Genomic DNA, 22,962 nt, shown 5'->3' with positions numbered 1-22,962 from the left:
AGTGAAGTCGCCCAGACGACCACAGCGGGTTCACTGTGCGATCCGCAGTGTGTGTGAGTGCGTGTTGCACGGCCACATTATAGACAATACATTATACACTACATAGAAGCTATTCCTGATTTCAGTGTCAAACATTATACACTACATAGTAGCTATGCTTGAGTTCAGTGTCAAATATTATAAACAATACATTAAACACTACGTAGTAGCTACGCTTGATTTCAGTGTCAAATGTTATAGACAATACATTATACACTACGTAGTAGCTATGTAGTGACGTGGTTGTTGTGACGCGGTTGGTGTTGTTGTGACGTGGTTGTTGTGGTTGATGTTGTTGTGACGAGGTTGGTGTGGTTGTTGTTGTTGTTGTGACGTGGTTGTTGTGATTGTTGTTGTTGTTGTGACGTGGTTGTTGTGATTGTTGTTGTTGTGACGTGGTTGGTGTGGTTGTTGTTGTTGTGACGTGGTTGTTGTGGTTGTGATGTGGTTGTTGTGGTTGTTGTCACGTGGTTGTTGGTCACACCGTAGGCAGGAGGCTTCACGAGGGTCGCTCTTTAGTCAAATCACTTTTATTCGTGAACCACGCTACCGCAGAGCAGCGGGCATTTCACCAAATCATCAGCATCATCATTATAAATAAAGTTAGGTGGAATTACATGGGAGGTGGAAGGGGGGTGGGGGTGAAACACAACAACAACAAAAAACAACAACAAACACACTTGTTTGTATTGATTTAGCGGGCACCGTTCGTGCACCGCGTCTCCCACGACACGGCCACCGAACGGCTCCTCTCCGCTCGTGTCGAGAGGGAAGGTCACGGAGAGGTCACGGAAAGGTCACGGTGAAGGTCACGGAAATGTCACGATGAAGGTCACGGAAAAGGTCACTGCAAGGTCACGAAAGGTCACAAAAGGTCACGGAAAGGTCACAAAAGGTCACGGTGAAGGTTACGTAAAGGTCACGGTGAAGGTTACGGAAAAGGTCACAAAAAGGTCACGGAAAGGGTCACGGAAAAGGTCACAGAGGGCAAAAAAACACAACTTATTAAAAAATGATTAATTAAAATATGATTTATTACAACGGATAAACCCTATCGTTACACAATTAACGGAAATCGATCCTGTTTGTTTGCCGTCAATAACATACAAAACCACCGATCGGCACAAATCGATGCCGTGCATAACTCGATTTGATTGGTGATAAATGTTTAAAAAAAGTAATAACATTGTGCATTTAATCTGTACCTTATCAACCCACTGCCTCCATCCACACGCTACGCTTAAAGTGAGAGGGGGGAGGGGAGAGGGAGAGGTGGGGTGATGGTTGTTTGACCATACTTCACCACCTTGGTAATGGTCAGTGTTGGTTAGTAGAGGATTGGGGGATTAGTAGAGTGGTGGTGGTTCAGGCACGGCTCAGACATCGCCACGCCACTGATTTTAGCCGTCGTCGGGAGTTGGCAAGCTCCGGTAGTCAACACAAACAACAACAAATCCAATCCCTCCCCCCCGTATCGTCTGATCAGACTGTTGGGGCGAGTGCTGTTAAAGAGCAGCACCGGCACTGCTCACGAGGGGGTGGGTGGCCAGCACCACGCCCGGCCGCCTTTGTCTCCCCAGCGGCGATGTTCGCACCGCACCAGGTACACATTTGAGGCCGAGTCGACGTAGGGGTAGCCCAATATCGAACTTGGGTCGCGGGGTTCGTAGTGCGGTGCGCTGACCGCTACACCACCGCTCCCCACAGAGTCGTAAACAAAGACAAAGATCCCCCGTGTAGCCTTAACAGACTGTAGGGACAAGTGCTGTTAGCGAGCACCTATGAAGGCCGTCGCCGGTGTTGGCCGTGGGGGTGGGTGTACAGCACCACGCCCGGCCGCCTTTGTCTCTCTAGTGGCGATGTTTACGCACCGTACCAGCTCCTCATTTGAGGCCGAGTGGACCTAGGGTAAGCCCAGGACCGGTTAAGATAATCGTCACCAGTGTTGGCCGTGAGCGGGAATCGAACTTGGGTGACCAGGTTCGTAGCACAGCGTCGCGCTAACCACTACACCACCGCTCCCCCCACACCTTCACACACACACGCGCACTCGTCAGAAGAGATTGGTAGGGGAATACAAACAACAACAACCGCCGTTCACCACGAAGTGGCGGAGACGTCACCACGGCGCTCGTGCCAGGCTAAGTGCACTTCGAAGTTTAAAACACGTGAAGCGTCGAACGCCCACAGGGCAGGAGGTCACGGGGCAGACCTCGTGGGGCTGAGAGAACATCCAGACGTGCCCCGGGGGTTGGCAATCTAAACCAGGCTCAAACAACAACAACAACAACAACAACCCCTCCTGTGTGGCACGGCCACTGACACCGCCGCTACTGAAGCTCCTGCGGTGTGGCACGGTGGGTCACGTCCACTGAGGCCACCACTACTGAAGCCCCTGCGGGTGGCACGGACACTGATGCTGAGCGCTACTAAGCCGCTGCTGTTAACCACTGACCCGTTGAAGGCTGTACCCGCTGGGGTTTATGGCACCGCTGTACAGAATAATTATTGTTGTTGTTGTTGTTGTCGGGGAATGGATTAGCAAGAGACTAAAAATGTTACCGGATGAGCTGCGACACAACGGTGGGGTGGGTGGGGTGGGTGGGGTATGGGTGGGTGAGTGGGGTGAGTGGGGTGGGTGGGGTGAGTGGGGTGGGTGGGTGAGTCGGGTGGGTGAGTGGGGTGAGTGGGGTGGGTGGGTGAGTCGGGTGGGTGAGTCGGGTGAGTGGGGTGGGTGGGGTTGGGGTGCCTTGGCACCCTGGTCTCGTGGCCATCTGCCGCAGTCGGCTCTCGGCTCTAATCCAATCGGCGGTGCCCTTTGCGTAAAGGCAGCCACGCGTGTGGGCGGAGGGTAAAAGCGCAGCCCTGCAATTTCCCTGCTGGCGGACACTGCTCAGCGGAGCAAATGGCCTTCGTCCACCGAGAGACAGAAGCAGAGCTCCAGGCAACGCCCCCCCCTACCCAGAACAAGTGGAGGGTGCTTGGCCTACTCTTCCAAAAGCTGTAAAGACGTCTCGGAGTCGAGTTGATGGCCCCACTGTGGTGCAATGGATTCATCCCGGGTGTGCCGACTAAGGATGATGGTGGACGCATATAATGATGACGACTTTGGAAAATTCTGCAAGTAGTGATGGTGATGGACGTTACGATGGCCGTGATGATGATGATGATGATCACGCCGCTGGATGATGCTGAGTGTTACGACGATTGTTGTGAATGCCGCTGTTGCTGTTGATGATGACCGGAATGATGACGATGAAGATGGATGCTGTGGATGGTGACGACGGGCATGATTGGTAATTCCACTGAATGATGATGGTGGATTGCTTACAGTTATGATTGACAATACCGACGGCAATGATGGATCATGCAAACTATGCACTGAGCTAAACTATTTGTTTAGTTCACCCGGTAAGGCCCCACTGAGCTACGGTAGTTCTTTTTCAAAAGTGACCACTTGGCTGTCACAAATGATGGCTCAACGGAAGTGGCTCGTCATCATCATCATCGTATCATCGTCATCATTGTCATCGTCGTCATCATCGTCGTCATCGTTATCATCGTCATCATCATCATCGTCGTATCGTCGTCATCATCGTCATCATCGTATCATCGTCATCATCGTCATCGTCGTCGTCGTCGTTATCATCGTCATCATCGTCGTCATCGTCGTCGTCATCGTCGTCGTCATCGTCGTCGTCATCGTCGTCGTCATCGTCGTCGTCATCGTCGTCGTCGTCATCGTCGTCATCATCCTTATCGTCGTCATCATCATCACCACCACGTGGACATTTATGACAGCCAAATACCCGAAACCGCGTGACGTTTATTCTAAATGTGGATGCGGAAAACCGGACGCCAAGGAAAAATCCACAGCAGGCGTCGGGGGTCGGGGGTCGAACCCACGATCTCCGACATACCAGGCGAGGTAGTTAACATCTGGCCACCGTGGTACCCCAAGCAATCACAATTCATGACGAGGTCAAACGGTGTTGATGTGATGTAAAAGGTGATGGCATCTAGCCACACCGATGAATGCGGGGTGACTTTAATTTCTCGACATTGCCAGCTGCCAAAGAACGATGATTGCGTTGCTATTTACAATCATGCCGTATGTAATTTATATACGTGTGTGTGTTGGAGGAGGAGGGCTCGTGAAGGACGCCGCTACTGGGATATTGGAGGTAGTCGCCCTCCAGCAACAACGGAGGGCAGAGGAGCGACGCTCACAATGACGAGCGGAGCGCCGGGCGGCTAAAACACATCAAATTGGCACAGTAGGGGGCACCGGTGGTGCATCGGCCACTCATCTCAGTCAGTCGACCCATGGCACATTGCTGGGTCTGTCCCGTGACCTCCTGCCGGCGGGCGTTCGACACTTCACGTGGCCTTAAAGTGCACATGGCCTGGCACAAGCGTCGTGGTGACGTCACCGCCACTTAGTAGCGAATGGCTGTTGTTGTTGTGACGCCGTGTGTGTGACGCCGTGTGTGTGACGCCGTGTGTGTGACGCCGTGTGTGTGACGCCGTGTGTGTGACGCCGTGTGTGTGACGCCGTGTGTGTGACGCCGTGTGTGTGACGCCGTGTGTATGGCGGTTGTTGTTGTTGGATTATGGGACGGTGTAATGGTTAGCGCGCTGCGCTCCGAGCCCGGCTATGACCCAACGATTCCCGCTCACAGCCACCAACACCAGGTGACGATTATCCAAACCGCTCCTGGGACTCCCCCTAGGTCGACTCGGCCTCAAGCGAGTACGTGGTGCGGTGTGTTAAATAAACATCGCGACTCGGGAAGACAGAGGTCATACCGGGTGTGGCGCTGACCCCCGGAGTGTGCCGCAGTACCGGCCTTCACCGGTGCTGCCGCTCGCCAACAACGCTCGTGCCCCAAAAGTCTGCGCGGGCTACGCAGAGGGGACCTTTAGTCTCTGATGGACAATGCACGATTGCGTCTCCAAGCACAGCGGGGAAGCGATGTGGGCACATCCGTGGTTTTACTGTCAAAATTACCAAATCGCGCAATGTCACCCACGTGTTAAATAATTGAAACTTTTAAATGTTGAAATTGTTTTTTTACTGTCGTAAGTCTGAATTAAAAGGTTAAATTGAGTGGCCAAAGCAGTGCTTGACGTTCACAAAATGAACAAACATACAAAAAAAATCGCCCATCAATAATTTAAGTTATTCAAATGCAACGCTCATCCATCTGAACATGCGAAAATATGAAATAAAATCTAAAATTTTAGGCCCTGCAAATGTGCGAAAGGTTCATTGGTAGCTCATTACTACTGATCACGAAAGACCTAAAAACTATTTGCCTCCTCTTTCGGCGTATTCCCATGCAATTAAATAACCACTTGAAACTGCCGACGTGCAGATTTACGGAAACCGATAGAATGATTTGCCCGTAATTAATTCATTCGAAATCCCACTCACTCCTTTCCCTCTCGGCTCACACTCGGTCCTGCCAGCAGTCGGCAAGTGCGGGCACACGATTTGTAAACGACACGCGCGTTAAAACATCTAGCTCACACAAAAGCGTGCTACCCGTGTACGAACAACAACACAAATACTAATCAGAATATGTAACATATGCACAGTTTTCCTTCCACCTCCTCTCGACTATTCCTCGCTCTCTCCCCCCCTCCTCTCCTCGTCTCTCTCCTCGTTTCTCTCTCTCATCTTCTCAGAGAGAGAGAGGTAAAAGAGGAAATACAACCAAAGAATGATTCGGAATGTGCAGGAAACCACAGAGAGACCGGGAAGCATCCAGGACTGGCGCCACCAGCAAATTGCCCAAGCTCTGCCATCCTATATTGCAACGTGTGGCCAACACAACTGATTCTATACACGCGACGGGAAACCAGAGCACGTGGAGAAAATCCCACGCATGCAAGGGGATGGGGGGGGGGGGAGATCCGCAGGTGACCCGGAGGAGAGAGAGAGACACGCAAACTCCAAATATACAGCAGCAGGCGTCAGGGTCGGGATCAAACCCACGACCTCCTGTATACCAGGCGAGGGAGTTAACATCTCGCCAGGGCGTACACCGCTGTGCAACCGTAGTGTTCAGTCATCCGACTCGCTGTTGGCAATGTCCACCCGGTACCTCCATCCGTCACCCGCCCCATCCCGTCGAGTCGGATATGCGGCGTAGTCCTCGAAAAGAAAGACAAAGGTCCCCCGTGTAGCCTGGAAAAGACTGTTGGGGTAAGTGCTGTTAGCGAGCAGCAGCACGTATGAAGGCCCGCACTGTGGCACACGAGGGGGGTGGGTGGCCAGCACCACGCGATGTTTACTACACACCGCACCGGGTACTCATTTGAGGCCGAGTCGACCTAGGGGAGGCCCAGGACCGTGATGGGTGACAGTTAAAAATCATGATAATAACAACAATAACGAATAATGTAATTAAATTGACGCGATCATTTTCGGAGGAAAGTGAGCAAGGTGGGGGGGGGGGGTTTAGCATTCACTCATCAGGGAGGAGGTGCGGGAGTGGTGGGGGCGGTTGTTGGCACACTGACACACATTGCCCAGATGAGTCCTCCCATCCTCAAGCGATCCACCGACCCCCCGTCCCCGTCCCCTTCTCCACGCCTACTTGGCCTTATTCTTATTTTTCTTGTTCAGAATCTTCATCAGCTTCTTGGACATGTAGTAGGGCTTCTCTGCGGAGCCGTCGTTCCTCTCCAGGTCATCCACTGGACGATCGCCGGCGGTAACAGTGGTGGTGACGGTGGTGGTAGTGGTGGTGGTGATGGTGGTGGTGGCGACGGTGGTGGTGACGGTGGTGGCGACGGTGGTGGCGACGGTGGTGGCGACGGTGGTGGCCACGGTGGTGGCCACGGTGATGGCGATGGTGGTGGCGACGGTGGTGGTGGCGGTCGTGATAGTGGTGGTGGTAGTGGTGGTGGTGACGGTGGGGGTGGTGGCGATGGTGGTGGTGATGGAAACAGTTGTGGTAGTGGCGACGGCGGTGGTGTTGGCGACAGTGGTGGTGATGGTGGTGGTGGTGGTAGTGGTGGCGACGACGGTGGTGGCGGTGGTGGTGGTGATGGTGGTGGTGGTGGTAAGTGGTAGTGGCGGTGATGGTGGTAGTGGTGGCGGCGACGGTGGTGACGGTGGTGGTGGTGGTGGTGACGGTAGCGGCAGTGATGGGGGCGGTTGGTAGGGAAAGGCAGAGCAGGCAGGGTTAGCGTTCAACGTCACAATCAATGACCCGGGTATGAGACAAGTTACATCGGCTACCCTTGACACACACAAAGACAAAGATCCCCCGTATAGAGCTTTTGACACACTGTTGGGGCAAGTGCTGTTAGCGAGTTCTACCTATGAAGGCCTGCACGGAACACGAGGTGCATGGGTGGGTGGTTAGTACAACGCCTGGTCGCCTTTGTCTCCCTAGTGGCGATGTTTACACACCGCACCAGATACTCGTTTGAGGCCGAGTCGACCTAGGGGAGGCCGAGGAACGGTTCAGATAATCGTCACCAGTGTTGGCCGTGAGCGGGAGTCGAACTCGGGTCGCTGGGTTTGTAGCGCTGCGTGTTAACCACTACACTACCGCTCCACACACACAACTACCCTGTGACACACACACAACAACCACCGCCATTCGCCACAAAGTGGCAGTCACCACGGCACTTGTGCCAGGCTATGTGCACTTTAAGTCCATGCGGGCATGTGTGTGTGAGCACGTGCGTGTGGGTGTGCAAGCACGTGCGTGTGTGTGCGTGCGAGCGAGCGAGCGTGCGTGCGTGCGAGCGTGTGTGTTTGTGCGAGCAAGTGTGTGTTTGTGCATGCGAGCGAGTGTGTGTGTGCGTGCGTGCGAGCACGTGTGTGTGTGCATGCGAGCGTGCAAATGTGTGCGTGCGTGCGAGCGTGTGTGTTTGTGCGAGCAAGTGTGTGTGCGTGCGTGCGTGCGAGCGTGCGTGCGTGTGTGTGCGTGTGAGCACATGTGTGTGTGCGAGCGAGCGTGTGTGTGCGAGCACGTGTGTGTATGTGTGTGTGCGAGCACGTGTGCGTGCGTGTGTGTCGAGCGCAGTACTTACCGAAGCACAGGAAGAGCGTGTCGACGCACATGGAGTAGACGCTGAAGAAGCCGTGAGCGATGAGGTAGGACCCCACTATCACGGTCTGCATGGACAAAGCAACGACGACGTCAACTCGGAACACGGCGAGAGAGAGAGAAAGAGAGGGGGCAACTCGGAGAGAGAGAGAGAAAGGGGGGACTCAGAGAGAGCGTTGTGTGATGTACTAGTAAGGAATTGGCAACGTTCTGTTTACGTGACAAACCTTACTTATTGGCTGCTTCGAGTGGTGGCGGGTTTAACGACGCATTTATATATTCACGAGATCTAACCCAAAAGAACCTAGATTTGAAGCTTTCGTGACTGCAAGGATTCATACTCTTAGGTTGTTTCGGTAAAGTCACGTAGGTAAAAAATTTAAATTAATAAAAGTAAAATAAAACAAATTAAAAAATTTCACGACGTTTCGGAAGCAGCACAAGGCTTGTGTTGCTTCCGAAACGTCGTGAAATTGTTTACCTACGTGACTTTACCGAAAAAACCTAAGAGTACCAAAAGAACCTCTACTGTGGATGATATTTCATGGGACCTCCTTTGCCAGTACCAAAATATACTAATAGGATTTTTCCCCTTTTTTTGGCAACAAAACTGACCCCTTTTGCAAGGAATCATGTTTACATTAACCACAATACTCATTACTCTGATAGTGCGTTGTCTTTGAACTGTGCGCCTTTTGGCGTCATCTGGTCGAACACCATATGAGAATAGGCTCTAAAGAAAGCTGTCTCTGGTGTGGACCAATCAGTTTCAAGGACAATGCATAAATTATCAGAGTATTGTTTTTTGTTTGCATTTGACTGAAAGTATTGTGGTAAATGTAAACATGATTCCTTGCAAAAGGTGTCAGTTTAGTTGCCAGAAAAAAGGGGAAAACCCTGTGGATGATATTGGTCGCTAAATCCGTACTACTGCATGTTAAACGGATTATTTGAAATTGGGCCGCACTTTTTTGCTGAACTGCCATCCACGGCGCACGGCCTCTGCGGGGGGGGTTCCTTTACAAGCATGGTACACACGGATGGATTCAAGGATCCGCTAGCCAGTGTCTCACCAGGATGGGGATCCAGTAGTAGTTGAGCGTGGGCAGCGTCAGGTTGGGGATTTGGATGCGGTTGCTAAAGAAGAAGAACGCCAGGATTCCTGTGGGAGCGTGGAGGCGAGAGAGAGTGAGGCAATCGTCACCGCCCCTACTGACACACGCATGGGCAGGGAGAGCTGCCACTGGGGGTCCCCTAGGTGAGACCACACGCACAGCAATCATCACCCCCTACTGGCACACTCATGAGCAGGGGACAGCTGCCACTGATGATGATGGCAACAATAATTTTATGTTGACAACGAAAACATTGATAACTGTCGATGATGATGATGATGATGATGGATATTATGATGATGATGATAACAACAATGATGATACGAATGACAATGAAGACATTGATGACTGTGATGATGATGATGACGATGATGGCGACGATGGCGACGATGGCGACGATATCGACGATGGCGAAAATGATGTCCACTCACCAACACCCCCGACGACCAGGAGTTTTCCCAGGAGGAGGAGGAAGTCCGTCACTTTGTCCAGCACCAACGTCCTGTGACGACAAAGACAAAGATCCCCCGTGTAGCCCCCCACAGACCGTTGGGGCAAAGTGCCGCTCACGAGTAGCGGCAACCCATGAAGGCCGGGCACGGCACTCGAGGGGGCGGTGTGGCCAGCGACCACCCACGGCCGCCTTTGTCTTCCCCAGTGATGACGTTTACACACACACCACACCGTGCCGGGTACTTGATTAAGGCTGAATCAACCTAGGAATTTTGGACGATCGCCGTTGGCTATGGGCAGGAATAGAACTCGGGTCGCCGGGTTCGTAGTGCAGCACGCTAACCGCTGCACCACCACTCTCCGCCCCCCCCCCGCAAATGTACGTGTTCAATACAGACAAAGACACAGATCCCTCCGTGTAGCCTTAACAGACTGTTGTGGCAAGTGCTGCTAGTGAGCACCCTATGAAGGCCTGCATGGCACACGAGGGGGTGGATGGGTGGGTGGCCAGCACCACGGTTGGGTGGGTACCGTCAAAATTCAGCCAATTGGAAGGGGCAGAAGAGTGGGGAGGGGGTGCAGGAGGGTAGGTTAGGGAGGGGGAGGGGGGGTGAATAAGGAGGAGCGCTCGCAGAAACGCGACACGTGTGCGAGCACTCATTGGCCGAGGCGGGCGCGTGACGTCACAACTGTGAGTGACGTCACAATGGGCGCGTGACGTCACAATGGCCGCGTGACGTCACAACTGTGAGTGACGTCACAATGGGCGCGTGACGTCACGTTGGCCCCGTGCTAACACGCCGGCCGGGAAGAGGCACCGCGTGCCTTGACAGCAGAGCACTCCAGCCCCATTGAACGCCCCCCCCACCAACCCCGCTCCCCCTCACACCCCCCACCCTGCAGGGTGAGATATGAACTCCCTCACCTGGTATGCAGGAGGTCATCTACGCCTGCTGTATATTTGGAGTCTGCGTGTTCTCCCCACGGTCGCGTGGATTTCCCTTTCCGGGTCCTCCGATTTTTCCCCTCCGCATTTACAATCGATGTCACGCGTTTGAAGTATTTGGGTGCTGCTAGAAATGTCCACGCGATGATGATGATGAGCTACTTCCGTAGAGCTATCATTCGTGATAGCCAGTTCGCTTCTGAAAATAAGAGCTACGTAGCACATGAAATAAAATAAAGTTATAGTTTGAATTCCTCACCGCAGGATGTTCCTCATGATCAGCTTGAACGCATTCTTTGCCGACACACAGAAGTTCTTCCCGTAGATTGCGACCTGCGGAAGGGGTTGGGGGTAAGAGGGGAGAGAGGAGAGTTTCAACCATGGTCACCGGATAAAAGTTCCCACAGAACGCCAAGGGGCTGGTAGCACACGGCATACCGTGGAAGGTGTGCGAGATAAGGACATGGTGGTGGTGGTGGTGCTACTGGTGGTGGTGGTTACTAATGGAACATTTGCGTCGATTAGAACCATTCAGGCTGGCATGCCCTACAATCCATCCTGGGTTTAACCGGGTTGGATTGTGTGAGGAGCTCACAAATCCTTGAAAGATCTGGACACATCCCCATCAATGAGCTCCTCCAGCAGCCAAACAGAAATCTGCCCAAGCAGCGAGAGCTAAACGGGCACGACACAGGCTGGAGAAGAGATCGACTGGTGCCGTATGGGAGGATGTGAAGCTGAGTGGATTTGCCGAAGACTGGTACCAGCAATGTCAAGTTCGGCCTCTATGGAAGAGGCTCATGAAGGACACTGCTACTGGGCAGTTGGAGGTGGTGACCAACAACACCTGAGGGCAAAGGAGCGATGCTCACAACAACGAGCGGGGCATCGGGTGGCACAGTGGGGGGGTACGGCTGGTGCATCTACTACCAGTCAATTCAGTCAGCCAACCCATGGGACCTGCTGGGTCTGTTCCACGACACTTAACGTGGCCTCAAAGTGCACCTGGGCTGGGATCAGGCACCGTGACATCACTGTCACTTCGTGGCAAATGGCGGGTATTGGTAATGGTATCTGTGCATGTTTTTGTGTATCTGTCTGCGTGTCCGTCCATGTATCTGTCCATCTGTTTGTGTGTCTGTCCACGTGTTTGTGTGTCTGTCTGTCTGTCTGCCTGTGTGCCTTTGCATCCCATCCGTGTATCAGTCGAAATTTATAAATGGCCCAAAAATTAACTCGATTGCCATCACAAACACAACAGCAGCAACAGCGGCGATAGCGGCGACAACAAGATCACGCCCCTTTGCTGTAAACAACCGGCAGGATCCCTCTTGGAGGAGGGTCGTGGGATTTGAGGCGGGGCTCTCACCATGATGTACGCGTTCCTGTTGATGAATTTCATGATCTTCTCGAGGCACCAGAAGCAACACTTGAGACAGCACAGCAGGAACTTGAGAAAACGGTTTTGAGAACCTGAAAGGAATTGAAGATTTCTTCAACACCATCAACAACAACATCATCATCGGCCTCTAAGTTATACACGGCACGTTGTCAAGGGCTGTACAAAGTATCCAGCAGTGGATGGATGGTGATCATGATTTCCGATGACCAATGAAGAGCGACTCTTAGAGGTTCAGTTCAAAGTGAGTGAGCAATTCCATTGCTTTGTCCGACAGCTGGTGGATTGTAGATACACCCACTCACTCACCCACTCGCTTACCCACCCACAAAACTCACTCACTCGCTCACCCACTCACCCACTCGTTGACCCACCCACTCACTCATCCACTTGCTTACCCACCCACAAACTCACTCACTCGCTCGCTCACCCATTTGCTCACCCACCTACTCACTCACCTACTCATGCACTCATTCACTCACCCACCATCTCACACGTCCACTCATGCATTCACTCACCCACCATCTCACATACCCACCCGCTCACTTACCCACTCAAGTACGCACCCACTCACCCGCCCACCTACTTGCTCACCCACTCTCATGCAACCAGGTCACTCTTGAGACTCATCTTGGTCTCGAGTTCTCCCCTGGCTGATGGAAATTAACTTGAAACGTTGAGCGTTTCGTGAAAATGAACACCGCATCGCCTCGAAATAACACCCCCGGCTGCCAGACCTTTGAGCTTGTGGTCCAGGTATTCCAAGAAGATCCGGATCATCTGAATGATGGTGATTATCAGAGCACCGAAGGCCAGAGAGCCCGTGTGGTACCTGTGGAGACAGGCACGTAACGGCTTGGTCGTCCCAATCACCAGCCACGATCAAATCCGCTGCTCGCGACGCAACGGTCCGTCCAGAAACCTGCACGCGAGCTACTTTCACTGTCGCTCTGTCTCCGATGAAGCAGCCTCCCGATTGGGAGATTCAATTTGCATGAACGACGTCATTTCACGAAACTAAAAACTAATATTTTGTTCGCTTGCTGCTCGAAGGCAGAGGGGATTCTGGTCATCGGGGTGAAGCCACAGAACCCCAACACCCACTGACCCCGCCCCTACCCCCACTGACCCCGCCCCTACCACCGCTGATCCCACCCCTACCCCCCACTGACCCGCCCCTACTCCTCACTGACCCCCCTTACTCCCCACTGACCCCCCTTACTCCCCACTGACCCCCCCTTACCCCCCACTGACCGCGCCACTACCCCCCAATGATCCAGCCCCTAACCCCACTACCCCCACTGAACCCACACCTACCTCCCACTGACGCCCCCCTACCCCTCACTGACCCCACCCACCCACCACTGCCCGATCCAGCCCCACCCCGTGAGGTGTGTCCAGGGGGCAGCGTGGGGCCTAAGGAGTAAGGGGCGGGGGCTAAAGAGGAAGGGGCAGGGCCAGTGGTTGAACCTCCCTGTTGATAAAGGAAATCAAAGCGAAGAATCAACACACGTGCTGCTGCAGCAGCAGGCAGCAGCCGGCATCAACAGCTTCAGTGCCACTTATGCGGCCGCAAGCCGGCGACTTGTGATAATTGTTTGAAAAATAAGAAGAGGTTTTAGTCTTTCTGGCAATGAAACAGGTGGTGTTAAGATGTGCAATCGCCAAATAGACACCCATTTGCAAGGAATCAAGTCTGCATTAACCACACATGCAAACAAACATGCATTGTATTTGAAACTGATGGGCCTACACCAGAGACAGCCTTCTTCATGGCCTCGTGTGTTAGACCAGAAAACAACGCCAAAAGGCGAGTAATCCAAAAGGCAATGCATTTATATCTCAGGTTAGCAGTCGCAGTATATTTATTGAACTTGTTTGCCAGCATCAAAGTATGAAAGATAAGAATATTCATTGTCATCGTCGTCGTCCTCGTCATCAACATCATCATCGTTGTCCTCATCATGATCATCGCCATCCACATCATCATCATCATCATCCACATCGTCATCATCGTCGTGATCATCAGCCAACATCATCAGCATCGTCGTCGCAACCGCCTCACCGCACGGCGCGCATGAAGGCGCGCGTGACGGGCAGCGCGGGAATGTCCCTCTTGTTGAGGGTCCAGTAGTACGAGCCGAACGCCCCCGCCAGCGAGCACTCGCCCAGCGCGAGCACGAAGTTGACGAGCCACAGGAAGGCGAAGACGTTGTAGATCTGCAGGTTGAAGAGGTTGCGCTTGAAGAGGCTGTCGTCCAGGCCATAGGTGTCGAAGACGCACTGAGCGTCCGGGCACTCGGTCGTGTTCCACTTCCATCCCTGTGCGTGGACACAAGTGGACATTGGGTCTGTGAGTGGTGGATGCTGCCTACGCTGGGCGCTGCCCATGGGTGGACACTGCCCGTGGGTGGACATTGCCCTTGGTGTACACTTTATAGCGGACGCTGCCTTGGTGGACATTGCCCATTGTTCATGGTGGTAAACGATGCCCATGGTGAACGCCACCGGTGGTGAATGGTGGAATTGTCCACCCCGGGTGGGATCAACCAACCCACTCGGCTCAAGGGCCAAGTGCTCTAACGGGCAGGTGACCTTCCCTCATGTCACACGCGGGTGGCAGCAGATAACTGTTCAATGCGTGTATACACGTGTATGTGCACGTGTGTATGTGTACGTGCGTGTGCGCACGTGTGGGTGTGTGCTGCGGTTAGCACGCTGCGCTACAAACCCGGCAACCAGTGGTCGATTCACGCACACGGCCAACACCGGTGACAATTATTTGAGCAGGTCCTGGGCCTCCCCTAGGTCGACTAAGCCTCAAATGAGTACCTGGTGCGATGTGTAAACATCACCACTGGGGAGATAAAGGCGGCCGGGCGTGGTGTTGGCCACCCACCCCCTCGTGTGCCGTGCTGGTCTTCATAGGTGCTACTCGCTAACAGCACTTGCCCCAACAGTCTTTTTTCATCGGTTGCGTAACACTGTGTGGAAGCTACCTGGTCTGTCGCTCCACACAAAGCTTTGGTTCTTCTCGGCCATGGTCATGCCCTCCCTTCTCTATGATTGTGAAAGTGGACTCCCATTATGGAACATCTTCGTCGATTATAAACATTCAGGCTGGCCTGCCTACGATCCATCCTAGGTTTAACCAGGCTGGATTGTGTGAGGGGCTCACAAATCCTTGAAAGATCTGGACAAAGTTCCATCAGTGAGCTCCTCTGGCAGACCAGGCTGCGTTGGCTGGGTCATGTAGCCCGCATGCCCAGTCACCGCATGCCCAGTCACTGCATGCCCAGCCACCGCATGCCTGAACAGCTTTTGTTCGGCAGGATAGAGGGGGCTAAACGGGCGCGGCACAGGCTAGAGAAGAGATGGAGTGATGTGCTGCCAGAGGGGACGTGGAGCTGAGTGGACTTGCCGATGACTGGTACCAGCGGTGTCAAGATCGGCCTCTGTGGAGGAGGCTCGTGAAGGACGCTACTGGGCAGTTGGAGGCAGTCGCCCTCCAACAACAATGGAGGGCAGAGGAGCGACGCTCACAACAACGAGCGGAGCGCCGGGCAGCGAAAACGCAGCAAGTTGGCAAAGTAAGGGGCACAGGTGGTGCATCAGCCACTCATTTCAGTCGACCCAGAGCACCTGCTGGGTCTGTCCCATGACCTCCTGTCAGCGGGCGTTCGACACTTCACGTGGCCTCAAAGTGCACCTAGCCTGGCACAAGCTCCGTGGTGACATCCCCGCCACTTAGTGGTATTGGTATTGTTGTGTGCCGTAGCATACCTGGGGGGGACCGGTGGCGCAGTGGTTAGCGCACCGCGCCACGCAACCCGGCGGACCCGAGTTCGATTTCCCCGCCCACAAAAAAACAGTGGTGGACAAGCACATCCACCTCGTCCTGGGCCCTCCGTTTAGGTCGACCCAGCCCGAAATAAATACCCCGGTGCGGTGCGTGTGTAAACATCAGCGCCCTTGCGGTTGTCGTCGCTGCTGTTGTTGTTGTTGTCGACTCACGTCGTTGGGCGTGCACGGGGTGGTGTTGGTGTTCCAATCGGCGCAGGCTGGCGAGCTGTAATTGCCCGGCGACGCCACCTTGTAGGTGGCGGTGCCAGCAGTCGCCAGGTATCTGCGGGGATCGGCGGAAAACCGCTCAGGAAAATAAATAGATAAATAAATAAACACGCAGCCGGACGGCTACTCGGGGTCACTGCCCTGCCCCCCCCAACCCCCACCGGCTGAAAAGTTTTACTGCCGCGTACTTGTGGTGACCCAGGTCACTCTTGGTGCTGGGGTGGGAGGGGTAGGGCTTGTGAATGTGAATTAATGAGTGCAAACGGGTAGGTGGGTGAGTGTGCGAATGGGTGACTGAGTGAAAATGGGTGGGTGGGTGCAAATGAGTGGGTGAGGGCGACTGGGTGGGTGGGTGCGACTGGGTGGGTGGGTGAGTGTGCGAATGGGTGAGTGGGTGCGAATGGGTGAGTGGGTTCGAATGGGTGGGTGAGTGTGCGAATGGGTGAGTGTGTGCGAATGGGTGGGTGGGTGAGTGTGCGAATGGGTGAGTGTGCAAATGGGTGAGTGGGTGCGAATCGGTGGGTGAGTGTGCGAATGGGTGGTTGGGTGCAAATGGGTGGGTGGGTGAGTGTGCGAATGGGTGCGAATGGGTGGGTGGGTGTGAATGGGTGGGTGGGTGAGTGTGTGAATGGGTGGATGTTGTTGTGACCTGTGGAATGTGGTGGTTGAACACAAGCACGGTTGAGACGGAGTAGTCACCACCATCATAACCATCGTAATCGCCATCGTCACAGTAAACCGCGTGTGCAGCATGACCGCCACACCCCCCCCCCCTCCACGTGCGCCATGCTGGCTAGCAGCACTTGCCCCAACAATCTGTTGGGGCAAGTGCTGCTAGCCAGCACTTGCGGGGGTGGCAGGGCCCCTTTTGTCTTTGTGGCCAGCAGTGCAGGATACAGTGCGGTGACTCCCCAGTACGCGATGCACACGGAGAGCAGGAGAAACGTCAGCACGGGGTAGAAGATGGACGACATGATGTGTCCGATGGCCCTGCAGGAACAAAGACCAAGATAACATCGTCATAATTACTATTATTAAAAGAGAGAGAGAGGACGACTCAGAGGAGGCGCCCGGAGGAGGAACCACAGCCGAGGAGCGGGGGAAGGCAGCAGCAGCCACGTGGTGGTGAGGAGACGGCGCCACCGACGATTGCTTACCAAGCTCTGCAGTCCTCTACGTATTCAGGTGTTATTGGGCTGATGAACGCGTCATTTGCACGCGTGTGGGAGCGAGAACGGAGCACCCGGAGCAAACCCACGCGCGTGTGTGCGAGAGGCGGATGGGGCACACGTTCCATTATCAACACAGAGACGGAACAGATGGAGATCAGTCCACACTGCCTTTGGACCCGCCTCCTACCTGGCTGAGCCAGGGAGGTAGTAACGGGCACCCCTCCTCTACGCCCACGGTGCGGGGAGGGAGTCACCCACGATTTACCTCCTCTCTAGTTAGGACGGAGTCGGGAAGGAATCTAAGAATAGGTTTGACCATTTCTGGCAAATGAAACAGGCGGTATTAAGATGTTGAAACACCAAACTGAGACCTTTTGCAAGGAATCCAGTCTGCATTAACCTCAGATACCTGTGGTGAGCATGCAAATAGGATTCCTTGCGCAAGGTTTCAGTTTGGTATTTCAACATCTTAACACAGCCTGTTTCATTTGCCAGAAAGAGTATAAAACCTATTCTTACATCTCTAAAATAAAATTGTGTTTGTTTTTTATGTTAATCTTGCAAAACAATTCACGTGGATAATTAGAATTCTCATAGATATATTTGAAATAGTGCGATACAAAATTAAGTTTAAAAAAAAAACCGCAAAGAGGCCCTAAATTGGCGGTGGGACGTGGACCGGATCTTTAAACGAAATCTTGAATTGCCACGCGAGAGATGACGACGAGTCTGTGTGTGCGACATCTCAGCCAGTTAGGCTTTGTCGATCCGAAGATATTTTAAGCGTCCAAGATTCTGAAAGAGTGCCATTAAAACGGACAATAGGGGCGACTGCAATCAAAGTGTGCAGTCCCGGCGTGTGACGATAAAACAGGCCCTCCGTTTGCGGAGATTTCACGCGCGAGCATCCGCCCAAGGACGGTGGGGCGTCACCTGCTGGCCTCCTGGATGAGGGCGATGGCGATGAGGATCCTCTTGCGCAGGAAGATGAGCACCAGCAGGATGACGACCTCCACGATGCACAGGATGATGACTGCGGACAAAAACGAGGAAAGAGATCGCGAACGCGCACGAAGGGGGAGGGGGGGGACGCTGCCTTTCTGTCGACAGCGTGGATGCGTAGCGGATGTGTAGCGGCAACTCTGCTACACGTCATTACACGTCCAATGTGTTACGACAGCGTCTACGACACATCAGATGTGTAGCGACACATCCGCTACACGCCCGATGTGTAGCGGACGCGACGCCGTCTCTCGACGTCACGCTCGATGGAGTCGTCGCCGTGGCCGCCGATGATGAATAATTTCAACGACGATGTCTTTTGTTCTAATGTATCTCAAAGTACCCCCCCGAGATCAATGTATGTGTGTATATCTTTGTCTTTGGTGAACTTATTTCGCACTAGCGTACGTAGCCAAACGTGCCAATCAGAGGTGCAGGGGAAGGATAAACGGACTAAACACAAAGAACAGTTGTAGTGAAATGAGTTTGTCAATCTAAACGATGATGATGACGATGATGATGATCATTTAAAAGTGCCATAGCTCGCAGTGGCTTCCTAATATCGAAAGGAAAGAGCATTCCAGGCGGCCAATGAAGTGCATCATCCTCGCAGCAGTGGCTTTTAGCTTGCCATCGAACAAAGGCGGTCGCGACATGGCACACTTTCGGATGCGCTGTAAAATGACACTCATGAGGATGATAATGATTTATGGCTCATTAGACAATGGTGGTGGTGGTGATGACAATGGTGGTGGTGACGGTGGTGGTGATGGTGGTCGTGGTGGTGATGGTGGTCTTGGTGGTGGTGACGATGGTGGTAACGTGGCGATGGTGGTGGTGCAAATGATGGTGATGACGACTCAACAGATGATAATGATGATAAATCAATAGCTAATGGTGATAATAATGACGATGATCATGATGATAACGAACTAGGCCACTTCTGTCGCTACTGACGGTGACGATGAACGTACTGAATGCAAGCCACGTCTGCCGGAGCTGGAGGTAAATGCGGAAATCCGTCTGCACCCCCAGGTCGGTCACAGTCTGGTCCGCTCCAGGTTTTCCGCTGAGATTCACGTACTCCCACGAGCAGTGAAAGATGCCTACGCACACACGCAAAGACAAAGATCCTCCGTGTAGCCTTAACAGACGGTGGGGGCAAGTGCTGTTAGCGAGTAGCGTGGGTGGCCAGCACAAAGCCCGGCCGCCTTTGTCTCCCGAGTGGTGATTTTACACACCGCACCAGGGACTCATTTGAGGCCAAGTCCACCTAGGGTAGGCCCAGGACGGGTTCAGATAATCGTCACCGGCGTTGGCCGGGAGTGAGAATCGAACCCGGGTCGCCAGGTCGCCGGGTTCGTAGCGCAGCACGCTGACCGCTACAAAACCGCTCTTCATACGGGGACACGCAGTGACACGTGGGGACATGCGGGGACACACAGGGACACGCGCACTCTCTCACCGTAAGCTCCGGCCACGAGCACGCCGACGATGATGACCCAGATGAGCACGGGCGCCGTGAAGCGAAGGAGCAACAGGAACAGGAGGCTGACCACCATCGCGATGGCCAGACCACTTTGTAGACAAATAACACACAGCAGCCCACGCTCATCAACATCTTCATCGTCGTCGTCGTCGTCATCGTCGTCATCGTCGTCATCGTCGTCGTCATCGTCTTCCTCGTCGTCATTGGCATCATCTTCATCGTCATCATAATTATCGTCATCGCCATTCGACATGGCGCAGCAGGTGCGCGCTCGGCCCTCATTGCCGAGGGACATCCCTCGAGGTGTAAACGTCTCGTCTACTGCGAGCATCTCCAGGATGTGTGAAGCTCAAGACAAAGATTCTCCCGCCCCCTGTAGCCTTGAACAGACTGTCGGGGCAAGCGCTGTTCACGAGAAGCACCTATGAAGGTCGGCACGGCGCACGAGGGGGTGGTGTGGCCAGCACCACGCCCGGCCGCCCTTGTCGCCCCACGGTTGTATACTATACCAGGTACACTTTTTTGGGTCTAAGTCGACCTAGGGGAGGCCCAGGATTGGTTCAGATAACCATCACCGGTGTTGGCCGTGAGCGGGGAATCGAAAGGTGAGCCCGGCAACCCGAGATCGATTCCCACTCGCGTCCACCAAGAACCGGTGATGAAATATACGAGCCAGTCACGGGGTCTCCCCTAGGTTGACTCGGCCTCAAATGAGAAGCTGGTGCGAAGAGAGAGAGACACAGACTCTAAATATACAGCAGCAGCAGGCGTCAGGGTCGGGATCGTACCCACGACCTCCTGTATACCGAGGGAGGTAGTTAACATCTCCTAGCCACCTGCGATGATGAATGGAACGCCGCTGGCTATGCGACAGGCAACGCCGGCGCGACCTCGTCTACACTACATCTGGCAGATCACTTCATGGGGATCACACTGCCACGCACAGCGGTAGCACCCCCCCGACCCGCCACCTCCCCTCCCTACTGTTTAAACAGAGACACAGACTCACGCAGAGACCCGTAGACTCACTCACACGTAGACTCACTCACACAGAGACCCGTAGACTCACTCACACAGAGACCCATAGACGCACACAGAGACCCGCAGACTCACTCACACAGAGACCCATAGACTCACACAGAGACCCATAGACTCACTCACGCAGATTCCTGTAGACTCACTCACACAGAGACCCATAGACTCACACAGAGAACCGTAGACTCACACAGAGACCCATTGACTCACTCACACAGAGACCCGTAGACTCACTCACACAGAGACCCGTAGACTCACTCACACAGAGACCCATAGACTCACTCACACAGAGACCCATAGACTCACTCACACAGAGACCCGTAGACTCACTCACACAGAGACCCGTAGACTCACTCACACAGAGACCCATAGATTCACTCACACAGAGACCTGTAGACTCATCCACACAGAGACCCATAGACTCACACAGAGACCCATGAACTCACTCACACAGAGACCCATATACTCACACAGACCCGTAGACTCACTCACACAGAGACTCGTAGACTCACTCACACATAGACCTATAGACTCACTCACACAGAGACCCACAGACTCACTCACACAGAGACCCGTAGACTCACTCACACAGAGACCCACAGACTCACGGGTTCCCAATCATCGTCACCTCCAGTCCAACTCACATCAGGATCCAGTGCCAGGATTTAGCGAAGTCCTCAAAGACTCTCATCCCGACTTGCCTTGCATCCAGTAGCCCCACAACCCCCCTGCACGCTCGCACAGAGAGGGGGGCAGGTAAAGGCGCAGCCCTGCAAGTGCCCGGATCACGCCACACTGCTGGCAAGAGGCGCCTCCACCAGAGGTGGCTCTCGGGACGGGAGGGTATTATGGCAGAGGTGGGGGCATACCCATACTTTAACCCCACCACAGGTGACCTGTGGATTATTCACAGTGAACCCAGGTTGAGTCATTCACAAACCTCACTCAACCCACCTACCCACCACACCACAATCCACCCACCCACTTACACCCACCCCACTACACCCACTCATTACGCCCGACTCCACCCACCATATCCCACTCCTCCCACTCCACCCACTCCACCCCACCCACGACCCTGCACCACCCTGCACCACCCTGCACCACCCTGCACCACCCTGCACCACCCCGCACCACCCCGCACCACCCGCACCACCCCGCACCACCCCGCACCACCCCGCACCACCCCGCACCACCCCGCACCACCCTACACCACCCTGCACCACCCTGCACCACCCTGTACCACCCTGCACCACCCTACACCACCCTGCACCACCCTGCACCACCTGCACCACCTGCACCACCCTACACCACCCTGCACCACCCTGCACCACCCTACACCACCCTGCACCACCCTACATCACCCTGCACCACCCTACACCACCCTGCACCACCCTGCACCACCCTACACCACCCTGCACCACCCTGTACCACCCTACACCACCCTGCACCACCCTGTACCACCCTGCACCACCCTGTACCACACTACACCACCCTGTACCACCGTACACCACCCTACACCACCCTACACCACCCTACACCATCCTACACCACCCTACACCACCCTAGACCACACTACACCACCCTGTACCACCCTACACCACCCTACACCACCCTACACCACCCTGCACCACCCTACACCACCCTACACCACCCTGCACCACCCTACACCACACTACACCACCCTACACCACCCTGTACCACCCTACACCACCCTGTACCACCCTACACCACCCTACACCACCCTGCACCACCCTACACCACCCTGTACCACCCTACACCACCCTGCACCACCCTACACCACCCTAAACCACCCTGCAATACCCTACACCACCCTACACCACCCTGTACCACCCTGCACCACCCTACACCACCCTACACCACCCTACACCACTCTGCACAACCCTACACCACCCTACACCACCCTGCACCACCCTACACCACCCTGCACCACCCTACACCACCCTACACCACCCTACACCACCCTGTACCACCCTACACCACCCTGCAACACCCTACATCACCCTGCACCACCCTACACCACCCTGCACCACCCTGCACCACCCTACACCACCCTACACCACCCTGCAACACCCTGCACCCCCCTACACCACCCTACACCACCCTGCACCACCCTGCACCACCCTGCACCACCCTACACCACCCTGC

General features: G+C 54.3%; 1 protein-coding gene across 1 annotated transcript in view; it reads right to left on the bottom strand.

Moving 5' to 3' along the window:
* Positions 1 to 553: 553 nt before the first annotated feature.
* Positions 554 to 22,962, bottom strand: part of LOC144736600 (choline transporter-like protein 4) — a 57,692-nt gene continuing 35,283 nt past the window's right edge. The window contains exons 9-22 of the mRNA XM_078619165.1: positions 21,438 to 21,521; positions 19,735 to 19,847; positions 19,244 to 19,375; positions 18,201 to 18,300; positions 16,993 to 17,085; positions 16,039 to 16,150; positions 14,090 to 14,346; positions 12,762 to 12,856; positions 11,995 to 12,098; positions 10,885 to 10,958; positions 9,658 to 9,728; positions 9,185 to 9,273; positions 8,095 to 8,179; positions 554 to 6,744 (exon numbers count right to left, since the gene is read on the bottom strand). Of these exons, the coding sequence (XP_078475291.1) occupies positions 6,641 to 6,744; positions 8,095 to 8,179; positions 9,185 to 9,273; positions 9,658 to 9,728; positions 10,885 to 10,958; positions 11,995 to 12,098; positions 12,762 to 12,856; positions 14,090 to 14,346; positions 16,039 to 16,150; positions 16,993 to 17,085; positions 18,201 to 18,300; positions 19,244 to 19,375; positions 19,735 to 19,847; positions 21,438 to 21,521 (1,513 nt within the window). The 3' untranslated portion in view covers positions 554 to 6,640. The remainder of the gene's footprint in view (positions 6,745 to 8,094; positions 8,180 to 9,184; positions 9,274 to 9,657; positions 9,729 to 10,884; positions 10,959 to 11,994; positions 12,099 to 12,761; positions 12,857 to 14,089; positions 14,347 to 16,038; positions 16,151 to 16,992; positions 17,086 to 18,200; positions 18,301 to 19,243; positions 19,376 to 19,734; positions 19,848 to 21,437; positions 21,522 to 22,962) is intronic.

This window comes from Lampetra planeri, chromosome 61, assembly GCF_965212315.1.
Source record: "Lampetra planeri chromosome 61, kcLamPlan1.2.h2, whole genome shotgun sequence".
NCBI lineage: Eukaryota > Metazoa > Chordata > Hyperoartia > Petromyzontiformes > Petromyzontidae > Lampetra > Lampetra planeri.
The sequence above is the reverse complement of the archived record's forward strand: the minus strand, read 5'-3'. Positions and strand labels throughout refer to the sequence as shown.